Source organism: Sminthopsis crassicaudata, chromosome 4, assembly GCF_048593235.1.
Source record: "Sminthopsis crassicaudata isolate SCR6 chromosome 4, ASM4859323v1, whole genome shotgun sequence".
NCBI lineage: Eukaryota > Metazoa > Chordata > Mammalia > Dasyuromorphia > Dasyuridae > Sminthopsis > Sminthopsis crassicaudata.
The window spans coordinates 72,112,535-72,132,570 of NC_133620.1; the positions used below are offsets into that span (position 1 = coordinate 72,112,535).

The following is a 20,036-nucleotide window of genomic DNA, read 5'->3' on the forward strand; positions in this document are numbered from 1 at the left end:
AGTAATGAGAATTTTGTAGGTGACGCCAATCTTTTTGAGAACAAAAGTTTAGTTTTAAAATTTTGCTAATTGTGATGTTTTCATACTATTATTAAATAATATCTGAAGGCATATTTTATACTTGGGTTGAAATTCATTATTCCTAGCTTATAAATCCTATTTCAAATTTGGGGACTGCCTTCTCATCAAATCTAATTAAGTTGTTGATGGTTTTACCTTGTAATGTGGCTTGTGAACAGAGCTTGTATTATCATTTCTGCTACTTTCTTGTTAACTTGTGTGTATATCTTTAATATTGTCATAATTACAATAATCCATGGTTTCTTCAGAGGAATCTTTTTAACCTCCTTGCCCATTTTGTGAAAGTTAACAAAAACTAGATAATATGGTTTATAAGGATACTTAGCTGGGCATACCTAACCTATAATATATTGCAGTATGCTCAAAGAAAATGAACAAATAAGAATGCCATTTGACATTCTCACATATCTCACAGGGTATGTGACTGACAAATGAAATGTAGGTACTGGTTCTATTCTACATACAAATACTTAATAAAACTTAGGTGCTTTCTTTATTTTCAGTTAAAAGTTTAAATGGAATTTCTGTTATTTTACCACATCACAGTAGAATATCTTGTGTCTGCCACTTTGGAAACCACTATTCTAGACCTTCAGGGCTTTTTTTAAAATGTCATTGTTCTGTAATTATAGCTTAGGGTACTCCTGTGAAGAACTTGAACTTCTCTCTGGCTATTTGGTATGAATCCTTTCATTATCACTAGTATAATTGACAATTCAATGAGCTTAGTATGTCTTAGGTGGCTTTTATCCAATAACTAGTTCATAATATTTAATAGCCATTTGGCAAGGGAAACTTGAGAATTATATAATGACTTTGTTTTTGTCCTTATTTTAATCCCTAACATTGATTTTTTTGCTTTGCAGGTAAAAGATGTGAACTTTGTGATGATGGCTATTTTGGAGATCCACTTGGCGAAAATGGCCCTACAAGACTTTGCCGACTTTGTCAATGTAGTGACAACATTGATCCCAATGCGGTTGGGAATTGTAACAGATTAACTGGAGAGTGCTTAAAATGCATCTATAACACTGCTGGCTTTTATTGTGACCGCTGCAGAGATGGTTTTTTTGGGAATCCTCTGGCTCCCAATCCAGCAGATAAGTGCAAAGGTAATAGTTTTTGACTTAGAACCTGTGACATTATATATCAAGGGATTCAGTTTCTGGAGCCAGTGACACAGTGCTTGGCCCAGAGTCAGAGGACCTGAGTTCAAATGCAGCTTCAGGTATTTACTAGCTATGTGATTTTGGACAATTCACTTAGCTGCTATATGCCTTGGTAACAGTGCTTACCTGCCAGGGTTGTTGAGAACATCAAATGAGACAAAAATTGTAAGCAATTAACATAACATTTGACACATAGGAAGAGCTGTATAAATGTTTACTCTCTTTTCCCTTGCCATCTTGAGTATTATATTGCATTGTCTACAAATGGTGTTGGACAGCTCTGTGATGAATTTATCAAAGGAAGGGAAGAAAGGAAATTTATACAAATACAAAATATATTTTGTATTATAAGTAATTTATAATTTAATTAATACAATTCATACAAATTCAGAAGCAATACATTCCTCCTTACCTTCAAGGACCTTACAGTTTTCAGAGGAGGAGGCAGTAAATAAAGGGTAGTGAGTGGTAGCTAAATTGAGGGAGTAAGTAGTATTTTCATTTGGGAAGCCAGAGGGATGAGGAGTAGCACTTTAAGGGACTTGATAGATATGCCTTCTGGTATCTATACACTAATAGATACCAGTGGCAAATATGGATTTGAAAACAGTTTCAGCTGGAAATTGTGGTAGATTTAGAATTTGTAGCCCGCAAATATATGCATAACAGTAAATCATGTGGCAAGAAAATAGGGAGAAGAATAGTCTTTTGAAGATGATGTAACATTCACATAAAAGAAATTATATGCAGGCCCTCTTATCAGCATTTTCCCCAATTAATCTGCAATTTTTTCTCTCTCTCAGCTTGTAATTGTAATCCTTATGGTACTGTGAATCAACAGACTACTTGTAATCAAGTAACTGGACAGTGTGAATGCCTCCCTCACGTCACTGAGAGGGATTGCAGCATCTGTGATCCTGGATTCTATAATCTACAGAGTGGACGAGGATGTGAGAGGTAATGCTGAGCCCTTTGCACAGCCAGTGGGGTGCAGTGATTCAGGCACTGGGCTTGGATTTAGGAGGACCTGAGTTTGAATGCTGCTCTGGGGCACTTATTGACTGTAGAATTTTGAGCAAATCACTTCTCTCTCAGCCTCATTTCCTGATTTATAAAAAAAGTGATAAAGAAGAGCACTTTACCTCACAGGATTGTTGTGAGGATCATATGAAATGATAAAAATAAATAGCACTTTATCAGTGCTAATTGTTACCATCATCCCTTAGTTATAGCATTTTTTTCCCTATGTTTTAGAAATGATGATTTATAAGTGAATGCACAGAAATGATATTTAATTGGAGCCATCAATGTCTCTTTAGTTTCTACTCTGTACAAGGCACATTAATTGGCAATGTTATTTTCTTTTTTTAAGGGAACTGTACTTAACATTGAGAAAGAAAAATGAAAGAATCCACATGTCACTTTGACAGAGTGAAGGTCAAAGTTTGTGTTAGGGTAAAAAAGAAATTCTGGATGGGACTCATTAAAACTTGAGTCCTACTTTTTACATATGGAAACAACTCCTTAGTCAGTGGTATTTATCCTTTCATAATAGAAAAGGACAATTCTTGTCTTTGCTTAGAAAATTGTTCAAAGTTTGTTTCTTTTACCTGAAACAAGATTGTTTTCTGTTTTGTTTTCAGATGTAACTGTCATGCTCTCGGTTCCACCAATGGCCAGTGTGACATACGCACTGGACAGTGTGAATGTCAGCCAGGTATCACTGGCCAGCGCTGTGAGCAGTGTGAGCCCAACCACTTTGGCTTTGGACCCGAGGGCTGCAAACGTAAGAGACAGCACTTGAAGCATTTTGTCCTGTTCTTTCCCTCTAATCTCAGGGCTTGGATGGGTCTCCGAGACCTCTACGGTTTATTGCCTTACTGATACAATAATTTACTAAGATCATACCTAGATGCACGATTATATAGCCTATTCTTAGCAGTCTAGAGAGTTTAAAAGATTAACTTGGTAATCTGTTTTATTTGTTTTTTCTATTTGTCTTACTACATTATTTGTAGGTGGCAATTTTTACTTTTTATCCAATAAATTAAACCTTTGCTTGATCTACCTCTCTTTAGATATTCACTGGACCTTTTTTGTTTTTTTGTTTATTTGTTTATAGCAGTTGTTTCTTAGCCCTTATTCTTTGGGAGAGCAGATCTAATTATAAAAATCTTTCTTTTCTTGTTATAAACAGTTCCTTGCAATCACGTCTCAGTGTACATAGGTTTTCTGCTTCCTGAATTCTTATATTTCTTCTATGGAGTGTTAAATGTTATTGACTTAAACCAAAGAATACCATTAGTAAATATACCATAAAATCATGCCATAACTTAATTTTATTTTGGGCTTTCTGGCTTCTTAATGAGGAAACATTGAAAGCAGAGGAATTATAAGGATACAGGTGACTGCTCAATGTAAAAAGCATTGATTTTCATCATCTTAGAATACCAGTTAATGTACCTTACAGGGCACATTCTACATTAAACTTTATTTTTGCTCTAAAAATTTCTGTGTTACCTGCCTGGAAGACATGTTTTGTTTAAAATCTGATTTAAAAAAAAAGGCAGTGGCTGCAATAATGGTGCAGTTTCCTGATAAGCAGTGTATAGATTAGAGCAGGGGTTCTCAAATTGGCTGGCGGGCCAGATGTGGCCCACTGAGGACATTTATACGGCCTGCCAGGTTATGGCAAATGGGCTGAGGGGCGGAGACAGAGTGTGAGTTTTTGTTTTTACTTTAGTCCGGCCCTCCCACAGTCTGAGGGACAGTGAACTGGCCCCCTGTTTAAAAAGCTTGAGGACCATTGGTTTAGAGAGAATACTTCTTCCTTCCTTAGTCCTGTTTTGATTGTGATTTTCTTCTTTTTCTCTGCAGCATGTGACTGTCACCCTGAGGGGTCACTTTCACTCCAGTGCAAAGATGATGGTCGTTGTGACTGCAAGGAAGGTTTTGTGGGAAATCGCTGTGACCAGTGTGAAGAAAATTATTTCTATAATCGGTCTTGGCCTGGCTGTCAGGAGTGTCCTGCATGCTATAGACTAGTGAAAGATAAAGTAAGTCTTAGCTATGCTTTCTTAGAAGTAGGACCACTTGAAGTAGAAAAATATCTAAACTTTTTTGGCATACTGCTACCTGCTAAAGGCAAAAAGATACACTGGTAGGTTGTAGATTACATGTAATTTTGGTCTGTGTTTTTATCTGTTATATACCTAGTAAGGAAGAAGTAAGCATTAGCTGGAATCCTGTCTTTTCAGGAATATTTTTGGGAGAGGGCCTGAGTAAGCATTTTATCTGTGCCCTCATTTCTTCCTTCACTCTGTTAAGGTTGCTGAGCATCGAGTGAAGCTCCAGGAGTTAGAGGACATTATAGCAAACCTTGGAACTGGAGATGAAACAGTCACAGATCAAGCTTTTGAGGACAGACTGAAGGCAGCTGAGAGAGATGTTATGGACTTACTACGTGAGGCCCAGGACATCAAAGGTAGGTGTTACTGGTATCTTTCATTAGACTGGTCAATTGATTAATGTATTAATCAATTGGTTAATAATGGTTAATATATTATATTATGAATTTCATAAGTTTAGTAGTCAAAGTTTTAAAAATATTTTATTTTCCCCCAATTATGTGTAAAATTTTTTAAACATTTAAAAAAATATATTTTGAGTTTCAAATTCCCTCCCTATTTCCCCTCTCTCCTATTGAAAAAACAAGCAATTTGATATAGATTATCCATTTCATTGTTACTGTTCACAGTGCTCTTCTGGTTACTGTACTCATTTCACTTTGCCTCAGTTCATATAAGCTTTTCCAGGATTTTCTGAGAACATCCTACTTATCATTTCTTATAGCACAATAATAATCCATAATAATCACATACTACAACTTGTTCAACCATTCTCCAGTTGATTGACATCCCTTCAATTTTCAATCATTTGCCAACACACACACACACACGCTACTATAAATATTTTTGTACATATAGGTGCTTTCTGTTTTGATTTTTTTATTCTCTATGCACTGAAGAAACAGATAAAATTAATGAATCAGTATTAGCTTTTCTGTTGCTTACATACTGTAAGTTGTAGACACTGGTTCTTTTTGACATTGGCTAGCAAGTCTCTATCTAGATGGATAAATCTAAAGAATTAAAAGCTCTTAAATTAAAATCAAATTAAAAGGTAAAAATGTAATACAGTATGACAAAATGGTTTCATTGATTTTTTAAAAAGAAAATCAGCTATTTTTATTTTTAGAGGTGTGATCTCTCTATTTTCTCAATCTGGTAGTGCATATTGGCATGTTAAACTTAATGTGGTCATTCCATTGATTTATCCCAAATGCAGCTCAGAACTCTTGAGTTCATATGGTCCGCCAGTGCTAACTTCCCCAATAGCAAGGATTTACAGAGATGTACCACTTTGCTTAATGGAAACAGCTATTTTAAAATTCACTTTTTTTAAAGCCTTGAGTTAAATTTTTCTTGAGCTTGGAAAGGCCCCATCTATCATTTTCAGCTAAAGCATAACCATTTGTAAATAAGCCATTATAATTCTACATATGAACGATTGTCTATTATGTACCCATGAGCAGTTGGCATTTCTTTGGAATAAATCAGAGCAAATTTCTTGTCAGAATAGCAGTAACTAAGTAACATCTATTTCTAACATGATTACCTGTCATTCTTTGTGCACTTGATAAACAATTTGGAATTTGTAAAATTAATGTAAATTACTATTTTGAATTTATGTAGTAATCAAATGTCTATTAAGCATTTACTGTATGTTTCTGGTCTCTACTATAAAGAATTTTATACTGAAGTTCCATCAGGTATTTAAAGTATTAACAACTCTGTTAGATACTGCAGATATTCAGAATGGATTAAAGAGGGGAAGTGATAAGAATTTTTAGGATTGTGAGTGTGTAATTATGGGAGATTACTGGAAATAGAAGTTCTTATATTTTTAGAGAAATGGAAGATACACAAAGAAGTAATATAATTGGGGAACTGAGCAAAAGTTATTAGTTAAATGATACAGGTCTGAACATGTGTAGCCCTTGGTATCTTACAGTGCCCAATCTGATGTCAATTTAGTCATCATCTTAACACTTTTCTCAATAAAAGTTGTTCACTAAATTTCTCAGTTAGCAGGGACCTCAGAAGCAATTTAGACCAATTTGCATCTGGCCAAGAATCCTTTTTACATAAAAAGGCATCACTTCTTCTCTGGTACCTTTTCAAACCATTCCTTTGATTTATTCAAATTTTTAGGAAGTTTATTTAGAAATTTTTTTAAGTTAGGTAACTCTTACTGAAAATTTACTGAAGCATTTCCTTTGAGAGGAGTCACTAATTTTGACCCAGATGGAGGGAGGGGGAAAGTTAACGTATAAGTTGGTTCTTCAAGATTAGTCTAGAGGTGTAGAATTTAGTGTTTTTGTTTCACTTTCTTTAAATTAAAGCAAAAAAAAAGAGGTAGAATTGATTCATAGCATTCAAAACTATATCTCATCTATCGAGTATAGTAGCACAGAGGAAGTGTTCAGGAATTGGTCAGGAGTCTATTTTGAGGCCTGAATGCCATTAATTGTCTATATGACTTGAGGCAAATGATTTAACTTTGTTCAGCCTAAGTTTCTTCATTTAAAAAACAAGGATAGTAATATCTATCCTACTTACTTCATAAGGTTGTAGTTAGATGGTGTTTTAAAATGCTCTGTAAAATCTAAAGAAGCACCCCATTTAAGATGTCATCATTGTCATTATCATTAAGAAATAATTTTCATCATTGAAGTAGTGTTCAGGCTTTTTCTTAGAGGGATTATCTTTTTCCTGAAAGGCAAAGCTTTGTAAGTTAGTAGGTGAGGAAGTGCAATAAAAAAGCAGGGAACTAAGCAAGGACATCCCTATAGAAAATAGTTTACTTTCATGCCCTGTAAATATATTACTTATAAACCTGCTGGTCCCATTGCAAGGCTCAGCTGTTCTTTTGTACTTTAGTTGAACCTAATGATTGAATTTGTTAGGGATTTAGGAGTAGAGAAAACATTTCTGGCAAGAGAATTTTATTATTGTTTTTGGCCAGTTTGTTTTTTGTATAAGTGCCCAGAAACTGTTTTATAAGATTCATTTTTAGAAACTTAAAAAAGTTAATAGGTTAGTGGCCCAGTTTGACTGTAGCTTTTCATTTTGTTATATGGCTTGTTTCTAATTTTAAGACTTTAAAACAGAACGATTTTAACAAATTCTTTCTGTTCCACTTAAAAAAAAAAGTGGATCAGATCAAATCAGATCAAAAAGGGAAAAAAATGATAAAGAAAATAAAAAGCAAGCAAACAGCAACAAAAAAAGTAAAAATACATAAGTGTACTCTGTTCCGCTTGTGTTTCTTGGATTTAAGAAAATTTTTTACTTAAAAGCATGTTACCTTGTTAAGATATTCATTTGTGATATGACTCTAGACCTTGCCATCATAATTGCTTAACCTGATACAAACATCTCTTTTTAATAGAGTCTTGGGAGGGAAGTTTTGGTTGTCATTATTCCTTTCATAACAGATACTTCTCCATGCCTGCTTACAATATGGAGACTTGAATTCTATTTATTTTCGCTTGACTGACTAAATCATTTTGTTGGTTGGAAAGAAGCTGGAAAGTTTTAAGAGGCATAGTACTTGAAGGCAGCAGTATTCCATCTCTTTCATAGCAAGTTCCCTGGATGGTGGATGTCCTAAGATGGCTCTGACAGTTGGGTCAGAGTGGCTGAGAAAGCTTCCTAGTACTGAGATGAGTGGAACCATTCCTAACTGTTCAAGTGAAAATCACAGAATTTTTATTTTTAAAAAATTTTAAATAATAGCTTTTTATTATCAAAATATATGCACAGGTAGTTTTCAACATTCACACTTGTAAAACTTTGTATTCCAAATTTTTCTCCCTCTCTTCCCTCATCACCTCCCCATGACAGCTAGCAATCTAATATATGTTAAGCATGTACAATTCTTCTATACATATTTCCATATTTATTGTGCTGCACAAGAAAAATCAGATCAAAAAGGGGAAAATTGATAAAAAGTAAGCAAACAACAACAAAAAAAGTAAAAATACTATGTTGTGATACACATTCTGTCTCAACAGTCTTTTTTCTGGATGCAGATGACTCTCCACAAATTTGTAGGAATTGATCTGAATTGCCTCATTTGTTGAAAAGAGCCATGTGTATCAGAATTGATTTTTCCATAATCTTATTGTTGCTGTGTACAATATTCTCTTGGTTTTACTCACTTACTTAGCATTAGTTCATGTAATTCTCTCCAGGCCTTTCTGAAATTGTCCTGCTGATCATTTCTTACAGAATAATAATATTCCAGAACATTCATATACTATAACTTATTCAGCCATTCTCCAACTGATGGGCATTCACTCAGTTTCCAGTTTCTTGCCACTACAGAAATGGCTGCTACAGACATTTTTGCACATATGTATTCTGAGATACAGGTCCAATAAAGATACTGCTGGATCAGAAGATATGCACAGTTTGATAGCCCTTTAGACATAGTTCCAAATTGCTCTTCAGAATGGTTGGATCATACATTAGTCTCAGTTTTCCCATATCCCCTCTAATATTTATCATTATCTTTTTCTGTCATCTTAGCCAATGTGAGAGATGTATAGTGGTACCTCAAAATTGTCTTAATTTGTATTACTCTGATCAGTAGTGAAAATCACAGGATTTTACAAAAGAATATTTCTTTCATCTTTTGAAATTGGAAGTAATCATGTTTACTTTTTATTTCCTTCTATCCTAAAAATATGAAAAAAAAACTATTGAATAATTAAACATTTGAAGTAATATCATAAGTCTAGGTCCTATGGTTCCTCTACCCCTGCTTCTAGACTTACTTTTTCTAGAAGAACTACCTCAGCATCACAGGATAACTCATTTTTAAGAGTTATCCTGAGAGAAAAGGGGATTTTTCCAACTTGATGGCAATCATTCTGATATTTAGTGGTGTAATAACCAAGTCATATTTTCTTGGGCCTAATCAGAGTATCTTAAAGTCTAAACCTTTTTTTGCCAATGGTAAGAAACTTATGTACTCCTTGAGATCAGTTTTTTTTTTAAATTCCCAGAGTTCTTTATTTCCCACACCTCTTTTCATCTTGGCTGTTGGCCTGAGACCCAGAATATTTTTTTAAATATCTAAAATGTAGAAAATCTGGTATGAGCATAATGCTATTATAAGTAATCAGTCAGTTTTGAATGTAATTAACAATTTACTTTGTGGTTCTTATCTCTTAATATACCCCAATTTCCACGTAAAATTTTTAATATTCATACTATGTGACAGATTCTTATTTAGTTTATGACTCTTTATGACACCAGAAATATGTACCAAGTTTATTCATTTCAACCAACCCACTGAATTAATTAAATAGTTATTGTGTACAAAGTGTTAGAGATTCTAAGACAAAATAAAGTGATCCTTATGTTCAAAGACTTTACTGAGGGAAATAAAACACATTCTCATTTGAAGGAATGGAGAGAAAAGGAGTGGGGGTGGTAGAGGAATAAGAGAAAGGAACAGAAAGATCTGTCTGAAAGACAGGTGAAAAGGGAGGTCAATTCAGGCATGAAATTCTTCCGCCATGGAAAAGAGATAATAAAAGAAGATATATTTAACTTGGAGAAAAAACTAGGAGACCACTTTAGCTGGAACATAGATTATGGTTTGAAATATTTAAAAAGATAGGTGTTAACCATATTGTGGAAATCTTTATATACCAAATTGAAGAATTTGTGTATTAATCCTGTATGAAATAGGAAATCCCCTAAGGTTTTTGAAAAGGGATGTGCCATGGTTGGATTTGTGTTTTGGGAAGATTAAGTTGGTAACTGTGATGAGAATGGATTGGCGGGAGGGAAGACTGAAGTAGGGAGACTTGTCCTATTCCTGGTGAGATGTTATGAGGCCTGAAGTAGGATACTTGAGAGCTGTTGTAGAGATAGAATTGACAAGATGTGAAAACTGATGAGCTGTGTGAGATGAGAGGAAGAAAGCGTCATAGAAAAGAAAGATTATATTTTTCCATGTAGCCTCAGAAGACAGAACTAGAATTATTTCATTCAAGTTACAACGAGGAAAATTTATGAATGTTGTAAAGAAATGCATCCTAATAATTAGATCTGTCTCTCGAAGTAGAATGGGCTACCTTACAAGATGGCCACCAGTCTTTTTTAATGAAGACAGTTTGAAGCAATGAATGCTAGGTACCTGGAAGGAAGGTAGCAGTACTCTTTAGAGCAATATATAGGAGGCTAAACTAGAGAAAAGAATAGTGGTGATTTGAGAAGTGAAGTAGGTGGTGGATAACAGATCTCATTTTTTTCCAGTCAAATAAAAGATACAAGGCAAGTGGTATAGGAGGAAAAGAGAAGAGAACATTTGCACTATGATTATCAATCATGGAAGAATAAAAAGATTGCCATGTAGTTGTGAGAGCCAAGTTGAAATTAGATAGTATGAATTTGTAAGGGATCTACTTAGGAAAAGTTGTATAACTTATCCAGTGATATTAAATAGCATTTAAGAAGAAGAGAGAAGTTCAATGGTGGAGTATCTGAGAGTTGCAATATAACAGGGAGTGATTGAGGGTAAGAGGACAAGAGATTGAAGTGCTCTTCAGGGTTCAGTTGAAGTGTTTGACGGTAGAGTCAAAAATTAATAGACAAAGCTTTTAAAAAAAACACTACACATTTCACACAAAAAAAATTAAATCAAAAGAATTAGGAAAAAAATGCAACATTGATTTTAAAATATGATGTGATTTGCCAAGATGGAATTGCATAATCTTGAAGAATGTGCCCTATTTATTGATGATATCTTCAATTAATATGTTTGTATTTATGATAGCAGCTATATCTTAGAATGGGCTTGAAGATCAAAAAATTAAAGTAAGATGTTCACTTTGAAATACCAGCTCAGTTGTGTCTTAAGTGATTTTTTATTATTATTTTTATTAGATATCTTTATTAGAATTATCTGGTGGTAGAGCCAAGATGGCAGAAAAAAGCCAGCAAATTCCTTTAACTCTCCCTAGAATTCCTTCAAAAATTGTTAAATAATGCCATTAAAAAAATTCCTAGAACAGCAGAACCCACAAAAGGATGGACTGAAATAATTTTCCAGCCAAAGACAACTTAGTATGTTAGCAGGAAAGGTCCGTCTTACCTGGGTGAAAGTGGAACATTGAGTAAGCCACTGAATCACCAGTGGCAGCAACTGCTTTCAGAACTCTCAGCCATTGATGATAAAGGGGTTGAATAACTGATAGGAGATTTACAGGCATCTTTTTGCTAATAATGAGGCAGGACTCTTTTGCATTGCCCATACTCAGAGATGAGTTGCAGTCCTGGGTGGCAGTCCCAGAGTAAGGAGGAACACTAGCTTGCCAGAGTTTGTGACCACAGTGGGGCAGGGATCCTCATCACAGTTCCAGCCATAGCAGTAAAGAGTGCTTGTGGTCACTCACAGACCAGAGCATAGGCCAGGAAAATAGTAAATACACCTCTCCTTACATCATACCACCTTGTATGAACTGAAAACTTCCCTTGGAGTAGGTCTGAAAGCAGCTGCACAAAATCCCTGAAATTTGAGACAGTGCACTCTCCATCCTGGAAGCAGAGCTTCACTTTAACAAAGAGTTAATAGTCAAGAAATAGGTTTGGAAAATGAGCAAATAAGAACAAAAAAATTCTGATCATAGAACATTACTATGGTAGTAGCTCGATGGTGCAGTGGATAGAGCACTGGCCCTGAAATCAGGAGGATCTGAGTTCAAATGTAACCTCAGATACTTAACACTTCTTAACAATGTGACCCAAAGTGACACTTAAACCCCAGTTGCCTCTCAAAAATTATTATGGTGACAAGGAAGATCAAAACACATATTCAGAAGAAAACAGAATCAAAATTCTACTTCTAAACCTTCCAGGAAAAATTAGAATTGGTCTCAGCACATGGAAGAATTCAGAAAGGGTTTTGAAAATCAAGTAAAGGAGGTGGAGAAAAAATTGGGAAGAGGAATAAGAGGGATGCAAGGAAACCATGAAAAAAAGTCAACAGCTTAGTAAAGAAGACACACAAAAATACTGAAGATAATAACACTTAGGAAAACAGGCTAAATGGTAAAAGAGGTATAAAAGCCAAAGAAGAGAAAAATGCCTTGGAAAAACAGAATTGGTCACATGGAAAAAAGACAAAAATGAACTGAAGAAAAAACCCTTTTAAAAGTAGAATTAGCTAAATGGAAAAGGAATACAAAAGCTCACTGAAGAAAATAATTCCTTAACAATTAGGATTGAACAAATGGAAGCTAGTAACTTGATGAGAAAGCAAGAAACAAATAAGCACAATTATACATGTATAATCTATATTGAATTGTTTGCCGTCTCAATGAGAAGGTTCTAGGGAGGGAGAAAATTTGGTATTCAAAAGTATTAAAAAAAAAAATGGTAACAATTGTTTTTACATCCAATTGGAAAAATACTAATTAGCATGATCTCTCCCACCCTCAAATAAATTATATACTTTGCCTCCACATCCATTTGTAGATATAGACCAGAACCTGATGGATCGCCTCCAGAGGGTCAATAATACCCTCTCCAGTCAAATCAGTAGATTACAGAATATCCGTAACACTGTGGAAGAAACCGGAAATTTAGCTGAGCAAGCCCGCACTCGAGTCGAGAGCACAGAAAGACTTATTGAAATCGCTTCCAGAGAATTGGAGAAAGCAAAAGTGGCCATTGCCAACGTGGTGAGTTTCTCTGTTGGAATTTGTGCCAGGGATGTCTGCCATATGGACTGGCAGTGTATTTGTTAATGGGGGAGGGGGGAGTCATAAGCTAATTTTACTCTTATTTCTATCTATAGATCTCCATAATCACAACTTTAGACTTTGAGAGCTTAAGTGGACTTGGGAAGAGAGTGTCACCTATTTTAATTTACTTTGTGTTACAGAAATTGAGAGACCTCAGGCAGTTGAGAAACTTGCGTGAGGGCACCCACCAAGGCCTTTCAGAATAGGCCCAGCATTCTCATTTCTCTTTTCCTTATTCTTCTACATAACCTTCCCTTTTGTTATAATGAAATAGAGCTTTAGTAGCACTGCCCATAAAGCAGCTAAGAAATAAGCCTTGTTTTGTTTTGCTGGCTTCTCTTTCTATGCCACAGGGAAATCTAGCGTTCTTCTCTCCTTTTGTGAAGATAGGAATGATACTTGGGTTCCATAAATATCCACTATACAAATATGGAATAGGAGAGACCTGGCTCGGCAACTTTATTTAAAGAAGACCCGATTCTTTTAATTGACTTATAAGTTCAATATGAATCAACAGATGACACAAAGTTAGTTTCCCTTTGCTTCCTAATGGGTTGGAGTAGGATAGAATGGCATTTATTAAGCACTCACCATTTGTTGAACACTAAATACAAGTTATTAAATTAAAATGGTCCCTGCTCTAAAGATTTCATATGCTGATTGGGAGAAACATCACAGATTTGAATTCTGGCTCAGGAAAGTTGGAAATACCTGTTGATCACTTTGGATTTTGTGATAGTTTATTGATAGCAAGTCCCAGGAGTCTTTTGGGTGCAGAGTTGGAAAGGATAATTGCTGGTGAAACTTGGGTAGGTGGGGTTTGGTCTGGGCTTCTTGAGGAAAGAAGGGAATGGAAGAATAGTGTTGAAACCAAGAGAGTTGTTAATCCCATGATATTCTGTACAAGTCATATCACAGTATGAATTATTAAATTTACTTTTGTATGCCATATTTTGAGAGGAGTATTAAGCTAAAATGTATTTGGTGTATGATTAAGATGCTAAAGGAATTGGAAACTGTTTCATATGATGAATGGCCAAAGTTACTAGAGATATTTAGCCTAGAGAAAAGACTTAATAGGGCTGGAGTCACTGACATCAAATACTTATTTGAAGAATTACTGTATGGAAGAGCCTAAAAAGGAGAACTTGGAACTGGTAGTATTTAGAAGTTAAAATGCAGCAATATCAATTCAATATGCGGGAAAACTTCTAATAATTGTCTGAAAATGGAATAGTCTACTTCTCAATGCTCCTTTTGCTGACTGTATTCAAGCAGAGGTTGGATGAATAATTATTGAATATGTGTTGCAAGGAAAAGAGGTTCATGTTTCAGAGATACAAGAATTGGGTGATCTATGAAATTTCTTTGAACTCTGATTTGTCTTTTCTATATTTTATTTTAACATATTTTATTTTAAAATATACTATATTTTATATAATATAAATCTTTGGAAGGGTGAAAATGTTGCCAAATAATATTTAACACTGACATTTACAAACACTTTTGTTATTTAAATTTATACAGTTCAGTTTTCTATGAAAGTAAGTCCAGTTTTTGTTTTATTTTGTTTTCAGTCAATTACCCAACCAGATTCTACTGGCGATCCTAACAACATGACTCTATTGGCAGAAGAAGCTCGTAAACTTGCTGAACGGTAATTTATAGATTTATCAACAAAGTTTATTATCTGTCCACCCCACATTTCTGTATTTTTCCCCTGTGTAACCAACTTTTAGTAAATTAGATTTCTTTCCTAATTTTTTTTTCTTTTGTCACAATACAGTTATTGTTACTGTTGCTGTTATTCTTTCCTTTGTAAAATCAGTGTAAAATATCTTTCTTAGAGCTCAGAGTGTTTGGGAGCATTTAGGACATTCTAATATTTTTGTATTGACTCAAACATGGCTAAACTTAGAAACTTATAATTCAGATATATTTGTTCTTGGCTGTATGGTATGCATCTCTTTGTGGATTTCTCTTCATGATAATTGAGTTCTTAATTGTTGAACCACCCAAAGTTTCACAATTGAAATCTTGTGTTCACTTACATGATTCTGAGGTGCTTTCAGGGAGGGGAGAGAGGGAAGGGAAGACTCTGTGAATGAAGAAGGAATCCATCACACCAAAACTAATAACAAATGAACCAGATCCCTCATAATAGTGTCAGAAGAAATCTTTAGGGACCTTCATTGTTGAGATAACACATTTTTTCCTGACATCCAGTTGATCTTGCATTGAGAGAAGGTACAGAAGTAGTTTTTTTTCATAAGTATAGAGCCTCAGGAAATCAGGCTGAAAGATGTGAAAGCTGGTCTACTTAGAATGGAATTTTTAAGAAATGTCATTATGATAGCTCTGGAACATAAGCAGTATTTTCAAGAAGGCTAACAAAGTGGTACATATTTGAGGCTTTGGGGGACTTGCTATTTGCAATTTGTTTTAATTATAATTCATTGCTTCTGAATTAATTTTGAATCCTTGAATTTAGCTTATCTCAAGTTTAAAGATTTAACCCAATATGCATTTTATTTGTTTATACTGTTAATTTACTAAAGAAATCATTTCATCCCACAAAAGTAGTTAAAGGAATTCAATTTGTACCAGCTTCTGTCCAGATTATTACAAATTCCAGACTGGTGAGATTTTATAGTATTTCAGGAGTTTTTGCTGAATTCATTGACCTTTTTTTTTTTTAAACATTAAGAATTATTCTGTTTCCAGTTCATATTTTTAGAGAATGGTACAAAATTATGTAATACATAAGTAATATAGGAACTTAGCTCCTGTAATAATTTATCTTATTTTGACAGACATAGTTATTGCTAGCTGTACATGATTAAAAAAAAATTAGGGTGTTTTGGGATTTTGCTTGTTTCATGAGCATCTAATCTTAACAATTTATATTTATGAATTTGCCTATCTGGATTTACTGATGTAACCTTAGAGTTAGCTGATAAATATTGAAGTCATGCTATATTATCTCTGAAGTCACTAATGATTTTGGAAAGATGTATCTATACTGTTCATTTGTGAAACTTTTCTTAATGTACTATTATTGGGAGCAGGGTTGTCTTGGTTTGACTGATATTAAAATCAGCCAAGGAATAGCATTAATAAAACAATAATCTTAAATTTTTGTTCTAATACAAGTTAATATCTTATTCTTGTTGTGATACCTTTGTCTGAGACACTTTTTAGTAGTTTTATTGAAATGTTTTATGGAGCTGGGATAAGCAATTTTTTCCCCCTAGGGACATTCTTATGTCTGCTTCTATTTTTATGGAATTGTTTTTCTTTTTCTGTCACAGACATAAAAAAGAAGCTGATGACATTGTACGGGTAGCCCAAGACAGCCAATGATACATCAACTGAAGCCTATAATCTACTCTTAAGGACTCTGGCTGGAGAGAATCAAACAGCAAATGAAATTGAAGAACTAATAGGAAGTGAGTCTAATTTAAAAGTGTTTGATGATGATTGTGTGTGTGTGTGTGTGTGTGTGTGTGTGTGTGAGAGAGAGAGAGAGAGAGAGAGAGAGAGAGAGAGAGAGAGAGAGAGAGAGAGAGAGAGAGAGAGAGAGAGAGAGAGAGGGAGAGAGAGAGAGAGAGGGAGGGAGGGAGGGAGGGAGGGAGAGAGAGAGGGAGAGAGGGAGAGAGGGAGGGAGGGAGAGAGGGAGGGAGGGAGGGAGAGAGAGAGAGTGTGTGTGTGTGTGTGTGTTACAGTGCAACAAAAAATTAAATTCTGGTGTACCTGGAGCATGTTCTGGATAATCTTTTACTTCGTGCTTTTGAAATGCCCTATTAACATTTAGGTCAGGGAAGTGGAACTAAGGTAATCTACTTGATTCCTTATTGGAATTCCAGTTAAAGGAATAAGTAATCAAAGCATTTAAGCTGCTTAAAAAAATAAATAAATAAATAGAAACATATGAGATAGCCGTGGTAAGTATGGAGGCAAGAAGAAAATATGATAATGGTCATTGAAATATGATATTGGTCATTGAAAAAAGAAAAGTAATTTGAATTTAAACTAAAATAATAGGATAAAATTTAGATTTAATTAGGTATTAATATTAAATACAATTTTAACAGATCACTGGCATTTTGCTGTATTATATTCTGCCAGTTGTATCCCAACCACTTTCACCAGTACCTTGGATACTAGGCACTTCGTTGAGAAAAGTTGATATAGTGAAGATGCTTTCACAAATATTGAAATCTGTTCCAGTTCTATTAATATTTTCTAACTGTACCATTAAATTAGAAAAAAATTGTTAAAACGTTTCCTCTGGTTATTTTTGTTCCGTTTTTCCTACTTTTTTTAGTCATGTTTTAAATGTGCTTTTTAGCTTGTCTCGGAGTTTTCTCAAACAAGTGCTATCTTTATTATTAAGCTCGCAGATGTGTTATTGTCTAGAGTTTTGGACTTGAAATCAGGAGTTGAAATCCTAATCTAGATACCCTAGGGGCAGTCACCTAACCTCTCTCAGATTGTTTTCCCTTATAAAATGGGAGTAAGAATAGTACCTACCTCCCAGGTTGTTATGAGGAAAAACTAAATAAATGCTAGTTGCTGTTATTGTCTTTTTCTTTAAACCCACCCTTTCTCCTCACTTCCCTATTTCTATTGGGGTAACTCCCTCCCCCTCCCAGGAATCACTCTTTATTTTCACTTCCATCACTTTCTTTCACACTCACACCAAAGTCATCCTGACCTTTCACCCAGATTATTGTAGTGGCCTCCTAATTGTTCTCCCTGCATCTAATCCATTTTCCTTGTAGCTGCCAAATGGATATTCTTAAAGTACTGCCCTGTTTAAAAAGCTTCAGTGATGCCCTGGGACCCTTTGCCAAAATTCAGGCTCCTATATTTGACATTGAAAACCATTTGACTCTTCCTCTTTTTCCAGGCTGGTTTCATGTTAGTCCCTCTCTTGTATGCTCTGTTGTATGCAAATCAGCCTGCCTGCTGTTCTTCTTGCTTGCTAGTTTGTCTCCTGCATTGTACTTTGCACAGTTCTTTCCTGATTTCCCCTCATCTATAATTTCTCAGCAGAGAAACTTCCATTGGCTTTGGAAGAGGGAATTCCCTCACCTGCAAATTACCTGTTCCAGTGAAATCCTGTGTCTGTCCCTATCCCCATGTGTACTTATCTCAACACATTGTCTTTTTACCTCTACCCTCCACTTAGTAGTAGAGGGCAAACTCCAGCTTTAATTTAAAGAGGTGGGGCCCTTTTCACTTTTGTACAGGACCTAACTAGGAGAAGGCAATTAACGTTTGTAGGTTGATTGTATTACAGAGACTCTTAAGAGTGCCAATTATTAGTTAAATTTTGTTTTTTTTGTTCCTTAGATATGAACAAGCGAAAAACCTCTCCCGAGATCTGGAAAAGCAGGCTACCCGAGTGCATGAAGAAGCAAAACGAGCTGGAGACAAAGCTGTCGAGATTTATGCTAGTGTTGCCCAGCTGACACCTGTGGATTCTGTGGCCCTTGAGGTATGGAGTCTATATGCATATGTGCATGCACATATATATGAACAGGGGTATCAAGTACCCTGAGGGATAAGAAATCTTCTTGTCTTGTACCCTCTGTGCACATTGGCCACACCTTACAAGAACTGAGCCCAATTATTATTACAAATTTAATAATAACTTTTTGCAGTTTCTCTGTTTCTAGAAAGTCATTCACACTTAACACTCCCTTAAACAAAGTTTGTTGAAAAAAGCAATATTTGTTGAAGTCATTTTAAAAATTAAATCATATTTTTAAATGTAATGCTATTTCTGATCATTTAAATAATTACTGTTGAATAGTAAAAAACCATTTAATTTTGTGACAAAACTTTTACAAAAGCAAAATACTTTTATCCAAATAGGTCCCCTATATCTCTAGCGGCTTGCTCTATATGCCCACCTAGGATGTCCTGCCTACACCTTTACTGCAACATATCTGAAATCAAACCTCTCTTCCTCACCAAATCTGCCCTCTCTAAATTTACCTGTTTCTTTTTTAGCTATAAATGTCCTTTAAACAAGCCCGCACAGAGGTAGATTATTGGGTTGGGATTCAGGTACAACGATCTTTAGATTATGTCTCAGATACTTAGTAGATATATGACCTTGGACGAGTCATTTAATCTGTCTCAATTTCCTCATCTGTAAAATGGGAATAATATTAATACTTATCTCACTGGGTAGTTCTGAGGATCAAATGAAATTACACATATAAACCTTTTTGTTGACTTTAAAGCAATTCTCTATCATTATTATCAAAGTCATCCAGGCTTGGAAGGTTTAAGTAATCCTTGACTCTTCTCTTTCTCTTGTTCCACGTATCCAGTTAGTTACCAAGTTTTGTGAACTCTTTTCACACATCTTTTGCTTTCTCTTCTCTTCTGTACATTAACATGTATACCATGCCAGTTCATGCCTTCATTAACTCTTGTCTGCCCCACTACTATAGATTCTTAATTGATCTCCTTGCACCTATCCTCTCTTTCCAGTCTATTCTAATTTAAGGAACAATAAACTCCTTCACGGTACAAGTCCATCACTCAGTCACTTCCCTGCTCAAACATCTTTAATAATGCCCTATTCCCTGACAATAAAAAATAAATCCTCAGCCTCAAAGGCACCCTGCAGTCTTTCTGCTAGTTACCTTGACATATTTCATGACTGACATGGAAGGTTTGTTCTGGCAACCCAGCCTGTTTCCCTCTCGCAGATTTATAGATTTGCATAATCTTTATCTGGTTTTAAGGCTTAGTTTAGGTGTCATTTCTGGGTAGATTTCTGATTTCCACCTTTTCCCACCACTTTTGGCTAAAATCGTTCTCTTCCTCCTCAAAAGGCACTTTATCCAACTTTTGCCCATTTTCATATATGTTGCACATTC

The 20,036-nt window shown here is 35.0% G+C and overlaps 1 protein-coding gene across 1 annotated transcript in view; it reads left to right on the top strand.

Moving 5' to 3' along the window:
• Nucleotides 1-20,036, top strand: part of LAMC1 (laminin subunit gamma 1) — a 137,702-nt gene that overhangs the window by 105,208 nt on the left and 12,458 nt on the right. The window contains 10 exon segments of the mRNA XM_074308550.1: nucleotides 948-1,193; nucleotides 2,054-2,207; nucleotides 2,894-3,036; nucleotides 4,128-4,306; nucleotides 4,578-4,734; nucleotides 12,866-13,071; nucleotides 14,712-14,791; nucleotides 16,446-16,482; nucleotides 16,484-16,587; nucleotides 18,493-18,637. Coding sequence (XP_074164651.1) covers nucleotides 948-1,193; nucleotides 2,054-2,207; nucleotides 2,894-3,036; nucleotides 4,128-4,306; nucleotides 4,578-4,734; nucleotides 12,866-13,071; nucleotides 14,712-14,791; nucleotides 16,446-16,482; nucleotides 16,484-16,587; nucleotides 18,493-18,637 — 1,451 coding nt within the window.